A 21,395-nucleotide genomic window follows, 5' to 3' on the forward strand; every position below is an offset into this window, starting at 1 on the left:
GCCTATGGAATGATCTTTGCCCAGCCCACAGCAGGTCCCTCGGCCCCACCAGGCAGTACTGGGGCACCCCAGTCCTGTGCCAGCCCACAGTTCAGTTCGGGAGGGCCGTGTGGCAGCCCACAGCTCTGCCGGCTCAGCATGCAGTGCAGCAGGACTGAGAAGAGCAGCATGGGGCAGTGGCAGCAGTGGGAGCCCTAGTGAGGGTGCTGCATCCGGGGCTAGGGGCCAGTCTCCGTGGAGGCTGTGTGTAACCAGGTGGGAAGCTGTGTCCGGGGCTCCTGCCACTGCCCCTGCACCACGCCACTCTGCCCCATGCCAAGCTGGTGGGGCTCGGGACTGCCATCACTGTGCAGGCATCCCAGGGTGCGGTGCAGGCTGGCATTGGATGGGGGTGCCCCAGCGCCACCCGTCTGCCCAGCCCCTGGCCCAGTCCTGACCACTGCTTAGAATCATAGACAACAAGGGCTGGAAGGGACCTCAGGAGGTCACATCTAGTCCAACCCTCTCCTCAAAGCAGGACTAGCCCCAACTGGATCATCCCAGCCAAGGCTTTGTCTAGCCAGGTCTTAAACACCTCCAAGGATGGAGACTCCACCACCCCTCTGGGTAGCCTGTTCCAGTGCTCTACCAACCTCCTGCTGAGAGTTTTTCCTAATATCCAACTTAAACCTCCCTTGCTGCAACTTGAGACCATTGCTCCTTGTTCTGTCATCCCACCTGTGCCTGTGAGCTGTGCACCCCAGTCTGGGGGACAAGATGGGTAAAAGGAGGTAGGAGGGAGGCTAAGTTCCCCCCACTTGGTGGGTTCCATGGTGACATGGGGCCATCCCCTGCACCTGCCTCTGCTTCCCCTCCTCAGCTTTCTGAACATCCTCTGTGAGGCTCGCATCCCTTCTCTCTTCCTAATGGATGCTGCAGCCCCCAAGTGAGGCCAAGTAGTAGCTACCAGCTCTACCCTACCCCTGCACTGTCACTGCCCCAAGATCCCAGCCCCAGCTCTGGCCTCAGACCTGGATGTAGGTCTGGGGAGCTACTCAAACAAGGTGTGTTGGCAAGGGGGAGAGCTGTGCCCAGGCCTGGGGCTGGGGCCCAAACTTGGGGCAGTGATAACATGGGGCCCAGGCAGGGCAGAGCTGCGATCCACTCCCTGCACACCTCTGCCCAAAGAACCTGTGCCCATCACAAGGGTGAGCAGGCATTAGATCATGGCTCTGATCCAGCCTGGCCCTGCACTGTCACGGCCCCGCAACCCCACCCTGTGATCCCGGCCTTGTCCACCTGTGCCACTCCTGAATGCCGCTGCCCAGGGCCCCATCCCACATACGGAGTTTGGGTGAGTTGTTGCACAGGAGGTGGAGGGAGGGTGCTGACCTGGCCCATGACAGCTCACCAAAACAGCCTGTGTGACCCTCAGGCCCAAATAATTGCCCACCACCACGCTGAGCCAGGAGCTGGCCCAGTGGGCCCACATCTCCCACTTGTGTAGTCAAGCTCAGCTGTGGATTGTGCTACCAGACCAGACTGTCACACTTTGCACACATGTAAGTGACTGCATCTAGTGAGGATCCAGCCTATGGCATTTTATTTGGCTCATGGACTGAATTATACAAAACTTAGAGGGAAAAAATGCTGGTCTTGTTCTAACATCATTGCATATGTCCCTACACCACATATGGCTGAAAGTTTGTTTATTTTTGTAAAATTGCATTAGAGGTTTGCTGTCACAGAAGAGCTGTTTTTAGCATGTTTTTACACGTTGTGTTCAGACGCCGTGGGCTGCAGACAGTCAGGCAGAGTCCCAAAGATGAGTGACAGGGAGGCTGTATCTCAAGTGATGCAATGGAGATCCCAGCTCTTCCCTGGTGTAGGCTACCATTGGGGGAGTGGTGATGCCACAGGAAGAGGAGGGTGACTCCTCTCACAACCTGATCCTCTGCAGGTTTGTCCTGTGCTTTGTGATGTCCTGACGCAAGCTAGGTGCAGACCATTACTGTACCAACTTGCTTCCACTGCATGTTCTCATGGCACAGAGTACAGGCAATGGAGAATCAGACCCCAGGATGTGTATTAACTATTGCTGATTATCAGTGATTTGGGTTTTCTATTTCCCATGGGGAAACAGAGAAAAATGCAGTTTTCCCCCTTTGCCTGAGGAAAATGCAGGTTTCTCGTTTAATGGACAAACCTGCAAATCTTGCACTTTTGCAAAGAGCTCTCTGCAGGCTGGCAGAGTTCCTGGTGTGTTAGGTCTCTGCAGTATCCCTAAGAAACAGGTGATACTATGTAAAAATTGAAGTATATCAGCTCCCTTAAGGAGTGGGAACAAAGCTCTTATCCACAGAGGTCCAAGCCACTTGGACCCAACAGAGATGGTTTCTTTCATAACATCAGGCAAGTGGTACTAGGAGAAATCTTTCCTGAAGAATGGGGTCTCTGTATTACACCTCAGAAACGGCAAGATCTGGGTCCTGTGCTCATCTAGATGCAAGTGGAACAAAACAGTAAGGCTGTGCAAAACTTCGGGTGCTGATTCGATTCGGAGGATATTCGGCCAGATTCCATGGTCAAACCTCTGAATCCAAATCTCTGAATCCTGCCCCCATGTCCCCTCCCCACTGCTGTGCAGGAGCCGATGAGTCAGGGCTTTTTTTTCCTTTTTTTTTTAAGAGCAGGGAACTGGGAGAGTGGGCGGGGCAGCCATTGAGAGCGGGTGGGGGATAGGGCCAATTCGGCGGTGGCCAAATCTCCAAATCAGATTTGGCCAAATCGATTCAGGACAGTGATTCGAATCACCAAATCGAATCACTGTCCCCCAAATCGGCCAAATCTGAATCCAAAACGAATACTAGCCACTTCGCACAGGCCTACAAAACAGCCAACACACTGTACAAACACATGGAGACTCAGGCAAATTTATGCAAATTGGCACCCAGGAACAGACCTGTTTGCAGTGGGTGTGTATGTGCTCAACTAGCCTCTACCTGATTTAACATCTATGAAGGGTGGTACAAGGTTTTAGAGTCAGGCCCAACATTGAACAGGCCTGATCCTGTTTGCTCTCTTCTTGCCCAAGTCTGCCTTGGCCAGGAAGCAGGCAGTCTCCACGGTAAGTGATCTTTGCAGGTGGTTCCCCATCACAGTTGTTCAAAACAAGCCCCAATGCATTTGTGCCGCTTTTGTTCTTTAAGGCAGGGCCTGGTGCTGGTATTTGGCACTTTCATCTGTGTTGCGTTTGGGTGCGGTTGTTCACCAGGATGCAGTTTTGTTGTTGCTGATGTTCATGTCCGTGGAAATGCAAAGTGACAAAGAAGCAGCCGTGCTGGCGTCTGCTGGCTGAGGCAGTTGCAGTGCTAGCTGCAGTGTCAGGGTTACACAGATAGTCCGGCAACACGTTGCTCATTAAAACTGCTCCTATGAAAGACTAGCCACGGCATGACTAAGACCTGAGTTCATTTCAGCTGCCGTCTTCCTATCTCAGCTCTCTTTAATTGGCAATGGGTTCTCGGAGAGAAATGCGAGAGGCAGAAGGGACAGCAGAGCTCCGGAAGAGAGACCAGGCCCAGCCTTTTGTGAATAGCTTGTTAACTTGAGTTACCTGCTGGAAAAGCAGGCCCCAATTAAGCTACATTTATAATAGAAAGCGTTGTGCTTTGACAAATGAATCTCTCTGCTGATTCCAGAGTCAAAGGCTGAGGCAAGGGACATATTTCTGCAGGACTGTAAGAAAGCGTTTAGCTGGCAGGAGGCATGACAGTGATGTTCAGAGCTCTGTGCATAGAGGGACAAGTTATGGGCAACATGAACACTGTCCACCAAGCATGCCTTTTCCTTGCCTCTTATCACTCTTGGCCCTTCCACCCTAGTTGCTGAAAGTGAGGTCTTGTGACTTGTTTCCACAGCCTGCTCGCTTCTCTTTCTCCTCAGATACTGTCTTGCAGTCAAACATGCCTTTGTTCACACTCAGCCCTCCCTGCCTTCCAGCCCTTTCCATTTCTTCCTCCAGGCTCTCTGAGACAGCGTCTACTCCAGAGTCTATGAAACCTTTCTCTCCAGCTTTCCCTGGACACCACCCCCAGTCAGCAACTCAGCCTCCTCCCTCCAAACAGTCTCCTCTGACCACAGCTGTTAATAGCCTTCTCTTGGCACCTCTGAGTCTGATTTCCCCTGACTTGCCCTTGGATAGACATGCATGCCAATGCTGGTAGGTGTGAAATGTCTGGATTCTTCTTTCAATCACTGGCACAAGTGTAGACAATTTGACAAGGCACCATGGAGCATCAGGCTCACTGTACTCATCCTCTATCACCTTTCTGCTACTTCCTAAACTTTTTCCCACTCTCTTCATCAGAGCTTCTTCCCTTCCTCTCCTGACTTCACCTTCAGTGTCACTGTGGAGGTTTCTGATGCACCATCAGTGGCCCCAAGCTCTGCTCACTGTCCTCTTTCTTTACTCTTTCCCATGGTATCATCAAAGGATGACATGAGATGGAGGAGCAAGGGACTACTCCCTGCACCAGCCGGAAGAGAGCCATGTCAGTGCTCCTCCTCTCCCCAGCCTGGTGATCCATCCTGACCTTATCCTCCAGTATTTCACCTAGAGTAGCATACAAGTAACGTCAGCTTTGTACAGCCATTTCTCCATCAGCACTGACCTCCCCACTGTACAAGCTGGCTGGCTTGGCGTTCTCTTTCTCCGCCTGTCCCTTCACATCCTGAGCTGTGAGCAGTGTCCAGCTCCATGCACACTTCTAGCCTGACCTAAATGGGAACACTCAAAGCTGTTGCTATTACTATTCATAGTTTGCACTTAATGCCTTTCATTAAGCTCTGCAAGGTGCTCAATGAGCTCAATGTTTAAGCTTCACTACACCCTCGGGAAGCACGATTAAACCCATAGATAAATCAAGTTGCAGAGGAATTACATCGGGTCAGATTCTTGCTTCAGTTACACTAGCATCAAACAAAGGAGCCAGTCCACTAAAATTAGTGACATTCCTGCAGCAGAGTAGACCTAGCAGCAGTGGCAGAACTGGGGTGGGGTGCTGGTTTGCCGCTCCGTACTCTAACCACACTCTTTTCAGCTTTATCAGAAACCATGTGGCCTCCCTACTTGAACGTGAAGTCTCCAAAGTCACATGAAAATGCTGTTGTCTGTCTCTGCTAAACAACTGGCAAAAATTATGTTTCTCATAACCATGTGCATCATTCTGTCTCCTCACTTACAGATCTCAACTCCTTCCAGCAGACATCCAAATGGATTGATGATGTCAGGACAGAAAGAGGGAGTGATGTCATCATCATGCTTGTGGGCAACAAGACAGACCTTGCAGACAAGAGGTAAATGAGGGACACGGTTGGGAGGGAAGTGAAGAGGTCCTTGAGGCACAGGGCAAGGAAGCATTACACAGCACAGAAGCATTAATCTACCATTAGCACCCCCGTTTTGGTTGGAAGACTGTCCACATTCAAATCACTGACTCCCTTGCTGGTGACATCACACCCCAGGGTTACCCTAGTGAATTAGGATAGATTCTGCATTGCCCTGGAGGCTGCTGAGATGCTGCTGGACAACAACAAAAAAAGTCAAGCCCAGCAATACTTGAGCACTTACAGTTCATGGCTCTCTGCAGAAGGAGAGTCCTTGAGAATCAGGACCCAAAGTATGGAGTGCTCCACAGAACTGTGCTGGGTAACTAGAGATAAGAGGTCCTAAAAAGCCCAGGTTATGAGGTGGGGGATGCTCTCGCTGAGATTTCCATGTTCTCATTCAACCAAAAAAAAAAAGCCTTCTGTCATCTGTCACCCTGTTAAGCCCCATACAAACTCCTGATTAAGCAGCATAGGTAAAACAGCCTTCTTGTCTTGCATGCCTTCCCTGTTATGGCATAAGAGTCAGCAACTCAGGAAGGACTATCTTGCATGAAGAGTTGTAAGCCTATCTGCAGCAACACCTGTTTGACTGATCTCTGGGATATGCTGCCAACTCAGTCTTGAAAGCCCTACTTGGATTTAACCCGAATCATCCACATCTTTAGCTCCAAGGTAGAGTATAGGGTTCCAGTGACCCAGTCACATGGCTGAGGTCCCCAAATGATAAATGCTGAAGTGAAGATGGTTAGAAGTGGGCACTGCTAATTGTGGCTGCTGCTAATATCTATCTCAGATCCAAAGAATGCAAAGCACCAGAGGTACGTATCATGAACTTCATTTTATAGATGTGAAGTGACAGGCACAGGGTCACCCAGGAGGCTGGTGATAGCACTGGCCATGGCTGCTTACAGGACACAGCATGAGGCTGTCTAGTGCCATGAGAATGTGTTTGCACTGCTTTAGGGTTGAGCAGCAGCCACAGGCTACCTCCTGAGCCAGAAGTAGCTTCACCATGTTCACAGAGCTAATTGGTCCATCTGAGGTACTGTACTAAGGCAACTATGCTAAGCAGAACCAGAAGTGGTTTCCAGTGCCAGAGGTCTCTCAGGCATCTGGGGCTGAATCCCAAAAATTTGTTCTCCAGAAGTTGCTGACAGGAGAGCATTAATTTGATAGAGGCCAGGAGGAATGACCTGGTGAAAGAGAGGCAAAGATGGATGTGGCAAAAGATGCCGATGTAGGGAATGACAGTTCTGTGAATGGAAAAGCAGCCCTCTACTGACTAGACATGGGGCTTTCTGTGTCCTGGAAGAGAATGGGTAGAGCTAGCCAGAGGGGCCCAACAACAGTATAGCAGAGGGATTGGGGTTGGTGGGAGCACGTATTTTGGAGAAGGACGATCTGGCTCTACAGAGCATGGTAGAGATCTGGGCGGAGAAAAAAAAGAGTTGGAGTTTCAGGGGCCTATGAAGAGGCGAGTCACCAGAAACACACACACACCCCCACACACGTGCATGCACACGCTCCTAGAGGTTGGAGGGGAGGGGGGGGTTTCTCCCTTGTGTGCTGGCCCTCTTCATAATCAGGAAACCCGCAGCTTTGTCAGGCAAAGTGACAAATCATTTCAATGGCTCTAAGCAACCATCCAGCCAGCTGCAGGCAGGGAGCAGAGGAGATGCCCAAACAATAGTCAGTCCCCACCATGTTAACAGCCCAGAGGAGCCTATGGTTCAGCCTCCTGCTGTCACTGCCAGGGAAGTTAGGATTTTGTACCAGAGGCAAAGATCCCATTTACAATGTACTTGCCAGTCTGTTGGGGCACCCAGCCACAATACAGCTGTTGTCATGTTGCCCTACCCATCTGAGAGCAGGATTTGGCTTGCTGCATTGATGGGACTTGCTCCAGTCCACACCAGTCAAACCATATTGTGCCATCAGGATAGTCAAGGCACAACTGTGTTGTAACTGTGGGCCTTAGCGCACATGCTGCCACAGTAAAGATGGGAGATAAGTCTCCAGGGCTACATTTGGGAATCCCATCTGGGCTTTGCTGTATCCCAAGCTAGACCCACTTATCACATTGCCCTTTATCCAGTCCCATCCACTACTGCCCCAGTAGTGAAGATACTAACTAGTAAGATACATAACGGATGTGCCTAACACTTATTATAGGTCTAGTCCCCACCCCACCAGCAGCAATAGCAATGTACCCCACACCAGGGGGAGTGACTCACGTCCATTAGTTACTGCAGTGCCAGGAGACTAAAAGGCCTCCTTTGCTCATGCATTATATTGAACACAATAGTGTTATGCCAGTGTAACACTGATATAACAGCCTACATTTCCTGGTGTATCTGAAGGTATTATAATGGGGCCCAGAGGCATCTCTCTTCCTTGCAGTTATAAAGTTCATATTCATAGCCCTATCCTCTGCAATACAGCAGTTTCATGCACACTTATTTTTCTGTAATTTTCAGGATAAACCTGGAGCCTGAAGGATTAGCCACAAGAGCTTCTCCCTGTTATACTAGCAGTCCCATTTTACACAGTTCCCTGCCATTATGCTCACAATTTCTCCTCAGCGATATTTTGTGTCAGCATTGCTGAACGTAGGTGAGTCTAGTTCTCAGAGAACTAGCCAGATAGAAGCAGACAGATAATTCATAACCAACACCTTTTAAAGAAAGATTTTTTTTTGGCAGGGGGGAAGGGTTGAAGGGCTGCAGGAGAAGACTGCTGCAGAGTGAAATTGTTCCTTCACATTAATACAAGACAGTCAGCTGAGCTGTTTGGAATATGTGGCCTTAATTGTGAGTGCTGCGCTCATGAAAAACTCTGGCCTTAATGGCAGCTAACATTTGCGGCTCTACAGGGAAAAGGTGTCAGAAGCCAGGAAGTAGCCCTAAGTCCAAGTGAGGCATACTTCCCTTAGCCAAAAGACAGAACCGATGCAGGGACTCCTGAGGCTAGTGAGTGAGCACTCTCATAGCCTTTCTATGGCGGAGGAGAGGGATGAAGAGCTGCTTTAAGCTCAGTTATACAAGCCTCCCCATTTCTGTTGTTTCCCCCCTGTTCTCCTTGACAAGAGGTCAGGGGCATTGCTATTTCTTCAAGCCTTCAGAAGGCAGCTGAGAAACCAGGGAATGTGGATGTCACTCAAATCAGAAGAATGGATTTGACAGGCAGCAGGCTGTCCCCGGTGAGATAAAGCAATTTAGAGGGAGAGCTCTGATCTGACGGCTGCTAAGGCAGCTGGAGAATCCAGTTTTTCTACCAATCGATCTGCAGACCAAACTGGAGAAAGCAGGCTGTGCTGGGGAGGAGGGAATTCAGCCTCCAGGTTCATTCATGCCCAAGCTGGGGCTTCTCTGAGTATTCAATATCGAGCGCTAAGGAGGTGTGCTGGAATTTTAAAGGAGAATAGTCACAGTTCTTAGCTGTGATAGATCCTCTTATTCCCATCTGGAATAAAAATGCAAATGCAGTGTATTTGTTAGTGCCCTCCCCCCATACTGCCTCAGATGCCCTGTATGTCTTTCATAGTCAGCATACTAAGGAAATGGGGGCAGGTAGAAAAGGATCCTGCTGCAGTTTAGAGATTCTAGTTACAGGTGAACCTATACTGCGCTGCGCTGATGGACACATAATGTAGTCCTGATTCCAGTAGCAAAAAAGGGCTTGCTGAATGTGCACAAAGTGGATGGCATGCCCATGTACACTCAGAGCTAGGGGTTGCACTCAGGTGAAAGCAGGGAGAGCAGTGCCAGTTGGGTGTGGGGGCAGTACTCTTCCAAGCTCCCCCACAAAATGAGCCTCATCTACTCGGGAATGCCAAGCCAGAACTCCGCTTCCAGTAGGTTGTGCAGATGCTCCAAATATGAAGGGAGATGCTCTGCCAGGCTTGGCTGCCTCTCATTGAGGTCAGACACTCCCATGTCCTCTGCTGGGCAGCTCAGATCCCCCTTGCCCTGTTTAGTGAGGGTAAAGTTATTTAGGATAGAAAGATGTGGACTGAAATCCTCCCTTGCTCCCCACCCTGTCTCATGCCACAAATATCCTTTTGGATAGCACATGTTCTGGGAGGTCTCATTCCTCCCCTGGCTGTGTCATAGGGTTCAGTTATGGGACCTTTGTAGGCTATACATAAGCCTGTGCAGCATAAGGTTGTTGCCAAATGTGGCCAATTTCAAGAGACTGAAGCCAAAGCGGCAGGAGTCAGAGGTATGGCTAAGCAGAAAGCCTTAAAAGCCTGTGTCTGAGTGACTAGTGTGATCCTTTGCAGAGGTAGCAACTAGCTTAGTCAGCAAGGCAAAGGGAAGCCATTCATACGTTTAATGATACAATCAAACCGAGCACAAGACCTAAAAGGGAACACTATAATCAAGTAATTAAGTAATCCAAATACTCTATACCATAGCTTTATCTTAAAATAAGTAGTAACTGATGTAGCCAAATGTATTAAGTTATTTTGCTGTAACAGATGTATTTTATTAGAATTCTTAGATAAAGTTTGAAAACAAAGCAGCTTTGTCAGACCATAAACTAAGGTGAAAAAGTAACAGACCAGTGTGAAGCAATATTCCACAATGGGATGGGAAAGGAGGTAAGGTAGCCTCCCTTTTGCACCTTTTGCCTTCTCAAGGATATAAATATCAACTAATTGACACTTTCCAGGGTCCACAAGAAATCTAGTTTAATCCAGTTCTAAAAGGCAAATAAATTTAAAACCAATCAGAGATCAGTCATTAGAATATTGGGACTAGCCATCTATAAATATTGGGCTTGGGCTGGGAAATTGTGGACTTCAAAATTTAGACTTACCCACAGCTCAGCAAACCAACTCAAGTCCCCAAGGAAAAAGAGAAGCCTGGCCAGTGGGTCTGTTTCTTCCCCGAATCCAAGGCTGCATAAGCATTGTCTTTATTCATACAAATAAGTCCTTGCTATTGCATATCCTAATAAAGCTTTCCAGTTCTGACTGGACTGGTCTCACTGTGCCATCAGTCTCACTCTCAACCATAGTTAAAATTAAGTGTAACACCTTGACTCGCATGCAAAGAAACAGGACTGTGTTCTAGACCACGCACTTACTATGGTTTGTTTCCTTTTCCCTCCTTTTCTCAGACTTTTAATCAGTCTCTCTTCCTGGCCCTTCTTGGCAGGGTTAGTGCAGTTACAGTTTTCCCTTCTCTGTGTCCTCAGGCAGATAACAATTGAAGAAGGAGAACAGCGAGCCAAAGAACTGAGCGTCATGTTTATCGAGACCAGTGCAAAGACAGGATACAATGTAAAACAGGTAAGGGAACACCTGCTCCAGCCAGAATTGCAGCCATGTGAAACAGCTGAGCCAGCAGGCTCACTTCAGGGACTTAGTTAAGCTGCCCTTTTGCCAGACAGGAGCTAAAGGCTGCAATAAGGGTGACTATTTCAAATCAACAAAGGATGCAACATTATATCTATGTGGACTTTACAAACAAAAATGTCCTCCACTTTGACATCACTAGACTCTTTCTATATGAAGAGCATTTAGATTCCCCATAGTGCTCTCTTCAGGTCTAGAATGGCAGGACACTGTGTGCTACTTGCACATGTTTAAATTGGATGCAGTGTGTGTTCCCACTGCTGTTCCAGCCTGAACACGGCTACATACAGTTACAGAAGCACAGAAAAATAAGTCTGGAACAGATCTCAGGAGGTCATCTAATCCAACCCCCTGCTCCAGGCTAAACCATCCAAGACAAACATTTGTCCAACCTACACTTGAAGATTCCTAGTGATGGAGATTTCACAGCCTCCCTAGGTCATCTGTTCCTGTGCATAGCCCCTCTCTAGAAAGGCCTTTCTAATACCTAACCTAAATCTCACTTGTTCAAAGTTAAGTGCATTACTTCTTATCCTGTCCCCTCTGCTCATAGAGAACAGTGAATCACCATCCTCCTTGCTTCAAATACAAAAAGGGTTGCTATATTCTCAAATCCCCGCATTAGCCTTCTCGTCTCGAAACTAAATAATCCTGATTCTTCCAACCTTTCCTCACAGATCATGTTTCTAGCCCCCTAATCTCTTTTGTTGCTCACACATAAACCTGCGTTGCTTGTATCCTAAACAATTCACAGGAAGAACCAGGAAGTGTGTTATGCAAGCATATTTCTCCGTCTAGGGAACTGGAGATGAGGGAAAACTTTGATACAGAATGTGTTTATTAGCTGTAATTAATTTATGCACATTACAGCAGGAAGACCCATTACCATTACCTGCTGAAACACCTCTGAAGGTTAGCTCCCTATTTGACTCTTAGGCCTTCAGGCTAAGCGTTGCCTCTATATTACGTGGTTATACCTTTTTATTTTTATGCTTGCAGTATGTTGTGAAGCCTCCCACTCTGTTTGGGGCCAGAGACACCACTGTAACAGTGGTGATGAGGAGGCAGAGATCTCCCTAATATGTACCCCATAGGAAAAAAGAGGTTCTAGGTGACTGCACAGACAAGACTGTGTGCATATACTTGAATTAAAAATGTGAGATGTCTACTGTGCACCTAAACACACCATTAACCAGAACCTAAAAACTAATGGCTAGTTTTGGTGCCCGTGTGATAAAAGCCACAGCGGCAAAACAGTTGTGATTTCAAATATGGTGGTGATAATCTGTCATTTTAAACCTCTCTTAGCTTTAATGTGATGCATCAGATCCAAAGTTAAAAATCCCCAAATTCCTTCCACGCTATGGGTGATGTAATATGAAATCCCCTCATGTATGAGCAGTCCTCCTGTAATCAATCATGTAAAGCAACAGCATCTTTTGGAATTATTTGAGAGATGAGCAGAAAACACAGTTTCTCAAGTATTGTGACAAGGATTTATCATGTAGTGTGCATTAAAAATTGCAAGTTTATTTGTATACACGCTGCACAGGGTGATGACTGGTCCCTGCTGGAGGCTGTTTACCTTAGAGAGTAATGCAGTACAGTGAGTGCACACTGCAAAACGCTATGGAGGGGAAAGTTTCATATATGCTGATGCTTCTATCAAAGAAGGAAAAAGGTGACAGCCAAGGGATTACTTTGCTAACAGAGAGCTCTGGTCTGCAATAGCACAAGATGGCAGCTTAAGGGAATAGCTGCACTAGGTACTAATTTTTCAGGGACAGAGTCTCATTTAGTGCAGACAGTTAAAAGTACAAATGATAACGTTGAGAAGCAAATCCCTAGCTGATGTAGAACAGTGTACAACCTGTCATTTCAAGGCAGCTATTTGTGCCAACTGAAATATGGACTAGGACAATGGGCTAGCTTGCATGCGAGTGCCAGGCTCAACCATCCAGTCAGGATACATGTAACAAAATTAGCACAGATCTTTATTTCCTGGGAAGGAAATAAAGGATTATACAGCATGTATTTACTTACAGTATCTGAACTGCACAAACAAATTTATATCATTTGAGTTTCCACCAGTTCATCCAGTTGCATAATCAAATGACTTCTCTCTGTCACTAATCAGACAGGTTCCCTACATCATGTTCATCTCAAACTGAAGGGAACATCTGAGCACTTGCAGAATTTCATTTAAGCTGCTAGACTCAAAGCCTGCCTCATCTCTTGCTCAGAGGCCCATGAGGTTGGTGGTTTTGCAAGTGTTTTCTATATCAACCTTAGTAAATTCATCTGTTTACACCAGAAAAAACTCATGATGAAGACACATACAAGCCAGTTTCTTTAAGCTAGTAACTTTTTGAATGAGACTACATTAGTAGAAGGTGATTATAAATGGATTTAGTTATACCAACAGGAGTTTTCTAACACAGATAATCTTTGCACACCAATTTGAAGGGCTGCCCTAATTTACACAAGTATGTAAGTGAAATAACTACTGGCAGGTCTATGCTTTTTCTTCGCCAACATTACAGGTGATGAGCTTTTCTGTTGCCAGTGATATTTAAAAAATGTCAACTTCAGCAACAAATCCCTTCTTTCTCTCCTTCCTCCAGCTGTTCCGACGTGTCGCGTCAGCTCTGCCAGGGATGGAGAGTGTTCAAGAGAAGAGCAAAGAAGGAAGTATCCTTTTATGTGTATATATATACAGATATATATCTCCCTCTATATATAGATATGCACATATATAATTCCACCTCTTCCGTAGTACTTCTCATCCATAAATCTCAAAGGACTTTGCAAAGGAGGTCAGTATTGTTGGGCCTCCCTTTAACAAATGGGGAAGTGAGGCTCAGGGAGATGAAGAGAATTACTGGGGTCATCTGGCAGGTGAGTGGCAAGCTACAATAGAACCCAGGTCTCCCAATTCCACCCAACTCGTGCTGCTTCTCACTGGACAGCATAGTGCCCCCAGAGCATGCTCCCTGCATGGATAACCTGAAGCAGTGGAGGGGAACAGAGATGAATGCACCTTCACTGGGCAAAGTAGAAAAGGTTACCCACCATCAGACAAAGGGTGCAGCACTCAGAACCCACTAATGGTGAAATGCAAAATACAAAATTGTCCTGAGATCCATCCAGATCCCAGACACTCCCATATGCTGCAGCCCTGGTCTAGCCCTTGTCTAAAGCACAGACAGACATAACCCGACATGGGCAGCTCAGACCTGCTTGCATTCTCTGGTCAGCCCAGGGCTCAGAGTCTGCCTGCTCTTTTGTTACAAATCTTAGAGGCAGTACTGGGCAGGGGGGGTGTAGAGGAAGCATACATGAAACTTCAAAATCAGGATGCTTGGTTGCACTTTCCTCTTCTGTGTTTGCATGGTACACATTGGGAACTTACCCTGTTGCTTTTCAGTGCTGGCCTTTGCCATGCAGCTCCATTCAAGGAACACCCTCCCTGCCTGCATTGTTGTGGAGGGAACAATGTAGGAAGAAAAGAATGAGGATTTAGGAATGTGAGCGCACATGCCTGCAGGTGAACAAAGGCATGATAGAAAAAGGAAATGGCCCTGTAAAGAAATGGAAAGAGTCACAGGGAGAGCAGCCAGGTGTGAAAGAGCTAGAAAGGGTAATGAAAAGAGATGGGCTAGAGCTAGAGAATGCATGAAATACCATCAGTCAGAGAAGATGGGAATAGAAAGAATGGCCCTGTCACTGTAGCTATAAAGGTGCATGTCTGCCCTGCCTTCTGACTGACTTCGGGCTAACATGGTTAACTCCCACCTGGGGAGGAAGAACCAGCACTATACCTACAGGCTGGGGAACTCCCTTCTCATCAGTGCAGAGGCAGAAAAGGATCATCATTGATGCCATAATGAATATGGGCCAGCAGCGTGGGGATGCAGGCAGGAAGGCCAACTGTACCTTATCGTGCATTCATAGACGCATCTTGAGCAGGTCCAAGGAGGTGATCCTCCCCTTCTATGCGGCACTGGTCAGGCCGCAGCTGGAGTCCTGCGTCCAGTTCTGGGCGCCGCACTTCAGGAGGGATGTGGACAACATGGAGAGGGTCCAGAGGCGGGCCACTCGCATGATCGGGGGGCAGCAGGGCAGGCCTTACAAGCAGAGGCAACAGGACCTGAATCTGTTCAGCCTCCACAAGAGAAGGCTGAAGGGGGGATCTAGTGGCCTGTTACAAACTAGTCAGAGGGGACCAGCAGGCACTGGGGGAGTCCCTGTTCCCCTGAGCACTGCCAGGAGTGACCAGGAATAACGGTCACAAGCTGGCAGAGGGTAGATTCAGGAGGCTAGATATCAGGAGGCACTACTTCACGGTCAGGGCAGCTAGGACCTGCAACCAACTTCCAAGCGAAGTGGTGCTGGCTCCTACCCTGGGGGTCTTTAAGAGGAGGCTAGACAAACACCTCGCTGGGGTCGTTTGACCCCAGTACTCTTACCTGCCATGGCAGGGGGTCAGACTTGATGATCTGCTCAGGTCCCTTCCAATCATACCAACTATGAAACTGTGAAACTACCTCTCCCTTTCATTGTAACCAGAGCACTTGGGGCTCAGCATTTCCTTTGAGAGACTGAAGGCCAGACTTTCTAAAGTATATAGACACATCCAGTGCAATTTTCAAAAACCCATAAGCAGGTCTGATGCCTAAACTCTATTGAAATAAATGGTGAATTAATTAAGCCCCCTAACCTGATCAAAACCTTGTGAAAATCTCACTGAATTGGCCAATCTGGTTTGAGTATAAACTGCCCAAAGGAAGATAAAGGGGAATTCAGAGCTGGTAGTGTTTATGCTCAGAAGACACAGTAAGTATAACATGCTTCCTGTTACAAAAGTTGTCCCACATATGAGTCCAAATTTGGGAGTAGAGAGCTTCCACGCCCAGTTCAAACAGTAGGTATCTGCTCAATGCAGAAGTCACTAGGTCCTGTGTTATGCTGGAGGTCAAGCTACGTAATCATGATGGACCTTTTTCATCTTCAGAGCTCTAAGTTTATCCTGAAGGGGCCACATCAAAGGCTAAAAAGAGTAGCTCAGTATTAATAGTGAGAATGGTACTCACAGCTTGAGGTGTACATACAGCTCAGTTTCTCCCACTGTTATACAGGTATTGGGAATATGTGAACTGTCAGACTGGATTAGACTTGAGGTCCATCTCAACAGGTGTCCTTTCTCTGACGCCGGCAGCACCAGCTGCTTCAGAAGAAGGTATAGGAACCCCACAGTGGGCTGCCCCTGCACAAAGGTCACACAGGTCCCTAATAATTAGAGATTTGCTTAACCTGTGAAGCACCAGATTTAACAGACCCCAGTTTCACAGCCTTCCTATTGAGTGGCATGTTTATAGGCAAACACTTCGCTGACAATAGTGACCACAAACCAGAATTAGCCCCCTAATCAGCCATTTCGCACTGTGTCCACTGAGTCCTTGCTATCTGTGCTCAAATTTGACATGAGTTAACTGCAGTGATGAGGTCTGTGGTATGATGAGAATGAGCAACCTGCTCTAGAAGAGTTAAGACCTTCCCAGTAGGATATCCATCCTTACATCTGTTTGCTGTCTACCTGGTAAGCAGTACAGGCAGGCCTCATGTTAAACAGCAAGGCAGAAAAAGCATGTGATGGGGGGGTAGTGAGTAAGCAACACTGCATCCTACACATCCTCCCTCTTGCCAGCCTCTGAATCCTTCAGTGTACCTAGGCCAAACAGCCCCATATTTGCAAGAGATATTTTAGATATTGCAAGTTAATTAGAATTTTCTATCCACTTTTCCCAGCTCCTCCCATTTGTCTTGGAAGCCCTGACATTCCCAGGTGGTCACGCAGAGCCTGAAGCTGCTGGGGTGGGGAGAAGCATCCCCAAGGGGGCCAATGGGAGTTTTAGTGGGGAAGGTCATAGTGCCAGGTCAGGCAAGGTGATTTGGGAGGATGGTGTGGTTTGGGGCTTAATTTCAGGTCAGAACTCAAAGCTTTTTGGTTGAGGCAGTAGAGTGTCTAATAAATGAAAACTTTCTCATGGATCACCACTAGTTTCCCCAAACCAATCACCATAATAACCATTGAAGAGAAATGTGGAGTCTGGAGTTGTAATGATGTGAGCTCATTAGAGCTCCCATTCCCCTCACATGCATGCACAATGACTGCATTCCTGCTGGCTGACTGGGGGGAAATTAGCTTCAGTTCCTGCAAAAAAAAAAAAAAAAAAAAAGAGGCTGCTTTCCGTTTATCCCTGAGGAGGTGATATTGAGGTGGACTATAGCCATACCTCTAAATTCTCCTCACCGCCGGTGCTTAGCTCACTCCTGTGCTACACTGCTCCTTGCAGTCAGTGAGAAGGGCTTGTCCTGAGAGCACAGTGCCCTGCCCTAAGCTCCATCCTTTGGTAGGTGATGCCCACTGGGCGTGTCTGCATGAGACGCTTACTGCACTTTGTACCACTGAGCAGTAGTGTGTCACAGCAAAAACCGTACTAATAGCCACTTACTGCCCAGTGTTATTAGGCTCAGTAAACATCACTAAATAACCATTTGCCAGTGCTACTGTGCAGGAACTTTAGGTGCTGTGCATTTGGTTAGTACTTTATTAAGAAAGTACTAAACTAAATGCACAGTATCTCAGGCACATTAATAAACATGTAAACGCTCCCACTGGGAATAGACAGGCCCTGGCATTTGAGAGAGAAAACAACAGTCACCAAGTGAACACGGAGGGGCTGGGATAAATTGGGATCCCTGAAGCAGTTAAACAAATGGTCCCTTTATTGTGCTGACTCCTGCCCTTTTTGGTTGCTGTTGATCAGTCTCAGACTCTATTTATTTCATCAGAGACAGTGGATTGACAGTATAATTCAGTGACACTGGCTGGCTGGTACTGAGCCATCCATCTGCTCAGAGGATGGCTAACAGGCTAATGCTATTCAGACTTCTGCTGCAGAACAGTCCTTAAACCCATTTAAAAAGAAATTCTCAAAGGCCTGGCTCCCGTATGGCTCATGCCCTGTTTATGTAACAGTTTGCCTACTGTGAGAGGCAGGGCAGGGGGACAAATTGACCCAGAGCACTGAAAGTTGTGGGAGTACTGACCCTGAGCACTGAAAGTGCATGCTGGCTTAGGCTCAAGAAACAGTTTAGCCTGCAGCTGCTTCTTTGTCTGTGTGTGATTAGGTAATGTGAATGACACCAAGGCTGCTAGCATGGCAGCACAGAGCCCATAGGAGCCCAATGGTTTATGTCCAAACCTTCAGCATACCCCACACATGCAGCTTAGGTAAAGTCATGAGGACATCCTGCTGCTGCTGCCAAGTGGACCAGAGACACAGGTCTCAAGCTGGGGCGGGGGGTGTCCCTTAAGCAGCTTGAAGATCACATTTCCACGTGTGCCGATTTTGAGCAGGAGTGGGGTGGGCATGGCTTGCACAGCAGCAATCTTCCCCAGGCGTGCTGGGGGTGTATTGTACACTCCAGCCCACAGTGTCTCAGTTGTTCTGGTGTCCAGACAGCCTGATGATAGTGGTAGCTCTGGGTTTGGTTTGTATCCATTAGGGTTGTCAGCTGTGGTTGCCCCGAGAACTAGAAGGCCCATCGGACTTGTGAGGTTAGTGAAAGTACTGATGCTCAGAACATCAAGGAGCTGCAGCATAACTATCCAAAGTATCTCTCTACTGTTACTAGCAGAGATGCATTCCAGTAATACTCGCAGTGCTGTCCCTACTCCAGCAAGCAGCACCAGTTCCCATAGCACCTATGTATAATTGCCCAGAGATGTTATTCTCCCTTCTATTCTGATAGCTGTGGCCTGGTGACCTTAGTCCTGTAGCCACCATATATTGGCAGTCTTAGAAACATTATTTGTTCACTTAGTCTAAGAGCAGCAATAAGCAAAGATACTTCTGACCCTGTACAAAGTACAGTTTTGAACAGAGAGGGGCCATTTGCAAAGTGCATCTTCCCTGACTGCCCATGGAATTTCACTGTCCTGGGAAACAGCAGTCTGCAAAATCTGCTGTATGGGCCGATGCTTCTGGGATGCCGGAAGAGCTGCGCTTTCCTTGTGCAGAAGATAGTTAGAGGGTGTCAGAGTCACAGATAATAAAATACTGTTAGTCTTCTAAGTAAACCCACTCAAGCGAAGAAAAGCCATCAAGCATGTACGTGCATGTCCCCTGTGACCGTGCAGTCACATCCTGACATGCTTCCCAACCAGAAGAAAAATATCCACTAATGCACTGGCTCCTTTTCCTCCTTTTCACAGAGTGTAACTGTTCTGCAGTGGGATATGCAGTGGGGGGTCTGCATTTCCTGGCTTTGACACCACTTTCTGTGGAAAGTTTCCTAGCTGTTTTATTTTTTACTTCTGCACTAGCTAAGTATGCATGGTAGCTACTGGAGTTATATATCAAAGCAGTGGTTTTCAGCCTGTGGTCCTTGGTCCCCTGGGGGTCCACAGACTGTCTGAGGGGTCCATGAAAGATGACTATGATTAATCAAAAGTATGTGAATACCCACACTTACAATTCAAAGGGGTCTGCACCTCCATTCAGAATTTCCAAAGGGGTCTGCAAATGAAAAAAGGTAGAAAACCACTGTATCAGAGCAAAGATACCTAGGCTAGTTTATCAGGATATTAAATTGTTCACAAAACCCAGGTCGGTTTTCAATCACTGGTACTTTTTCTCTGCAGTAGTGCCTCAGGTCTCACTGCAATTTAAAAAGCCTGAGAACTCGTGCAATGGGGATTTCTCTTCCACAAGACTGTTTTAATTTTTTCAAGGCCAAGCTCTAATAGGATTAAGACACTCGAGAGTAGAATGAACCTGTGTCTTGTGTGTGGAGGTAGAAGACTGTATGTTTACACTGTGCCGCATCGTACTGTGCGCATGACAGCTCTCCTTTTTTTCAGACAGCATCCATCATAGAAATGTGCACAAAGCACTGTATGGGAGAGGTAGAAGAGAGAGGGAGAGAAGATATTTTGACGATGGGCAGAGAGATGCACGAAGGTAGAAGGGGAAGAAAGCTGAGATGTAAGATTTAAGCTGATGCAGATATTGGTTGCCATGGAGGTAGACTGCAAAAACATTAGGTTCTCATGGATTTGCTAACGCTACAGCATCAGCAGTGGGCCAAGAATGGGCAGTTAGTTAATGCCTGTATGGGTGTCGGCCCCACACAGTGGAAAGATGCAATGATTCAGCATATCCCCATGTTAGCTTCTGTTTGTGGGGGTGTCTGTGGGGATGCCGAGGGAATTCGGGCTTCTCTAGTAATGTGGTGGTACTACCTGTCCTTCCACAGGCAAATCCCGTGGAGGGAGAGATGGTGCAGACAGAATTTCCCTGCATTCCCCACTTCAGTCTGACCCAGAGGCGAGTCAGGGCACTAGAGTGCATGCTTTGTAAGATGCCTAGTGATGGACATACCCAAGATAGGGGGGCATACCCAAAGGTCCCTAGAGACAGCCCTTCCTGGTGCTGGTACAGTGTTGTTCATGCAACTGGCCTGGGATGGGTTTGCTTTTTCAGGGTTGACTGACAGCCCTTCAAGGCTGCATCAGCTCAGACCAGTTCATGGCTGTGTACAAAGGCTCCATCGCAAGATCAATACCGTTAGTGCTGGATTTTCTGATTCCTGCTCTGAGTCCCAGTGGGAGTGCATCATGCAGCATTATCTGCTGCTTCAAGGAATGGTGTTAGCCAGGGAAAGACATTCCCAGCAATCAGCCCACAGCCTTAGCAGAGTGACGGAGCTCAAATAGCTTTGCAGGGCTACAGAGGTGCACGCCAGGCATCCAGGCAAACCAGGTTGGATCAGAAAAGAGACCCTGAGAATCATCTACCTACTCACACTGAGTAAACCTGAATTCAGATATGTCACCAGCCTGTTGTGGGGGGGTCTGCCTGAGCCCCCTGGTTCCATGCAGAAGTAACCAAAATGTCCCTAAAAAGGATCCTGCAGGTGCACACAGTAGTACTGCAACTGTAATTGCAATGTATTGTCACTATGGGTATGCTTCTTCATACCCGTGTATAGCACAGATTCATGTAACTGAAACATGATATGTGGCTGAGAATAATTACCGGTTGAGTATAAATTAGTTAATGAACCTAGACACTCAGGGAATATATTAAGGCCACCAGAAGGAATCATAAGTAATTTAGTAGTGTAGCTAATCCCTTACATAATATGAATCAGTGATGGTGATCATGTATCAAAAAGCAAGTCACATTTTAATTACACTGCTAGTATGGTGGAACTACATTTTAATTATACCTTTCTTTAGAATGGTGGAAGGACCAGATAACCATGGGCCTGGGCACATGACTTGGTTAACATCCCTAACCCCATGTAAAATTACCCCTGAAAGAATCAAGTAGAGCAGTACTGGTGTTTAAATTATATAATTATGTGTCCTCTGTCTGCAGAGCACCATTTTCTAAAAGCAGATGAGCAATCTGCTCCTGAACCACCTTGTAGTAAGGTCCAGTACGAGCACCTGCTGTGTATAGCTGTCCCAAGATACCTGCATTGCTGTCTGTTCCCAATCCTCATGAATAAAACTGATCAAAGTTACACTGGTGTAAATATGTTGCTTGTCCAGGCCCCATGAAAAAGATCACTCTTTTTCATCACATTT

General features: G+C 47.3%; 1 protein-coding gene across 2 annotated transcripts in view; it reads left to right on the forward strand.

The window, feature by feature from the left end:
* The window catches only part of RAB6B (RAB6B, member RAS oncogene family), a 104,505-nt gene that overhangs the window by 75,184 nt on the left and 7,926 nt on the right, over positions 1–21,395 (forward strand). For both annotated transcript variants that reach the window (XM_090051825.1, XM_090051827.1), the window contains exons 5-7: positions 5,226–5,337; positions 10,573–10,666; positions 13,357–13,423. In XM_090051825.1, coding sequence (XP_089907951.1) covers positions 5,226–5,337; positions 10,573–10,666; positions 13,357–13,423 — 273 coding nt within the window. The remainder of the gene's footprint in view (positions 1–5,225; positions 5,338–10,572; positions 10,667–13,356; positions 13,424–21,395) is intronic.

Source organism: Crocodylus siamensis, chromosome 6, assembly GCF_052110815.1.
Source record: "Crocodylus siamensis isolate JL-2025a chromosome 6, ASM5211081v1, whole genome shotgun sequence".
NCBI lineage: Eukaryota > Metazoa > Chordata > Crocodylia > Crocodylidae > Crocodylus > Crocodylus siamensis.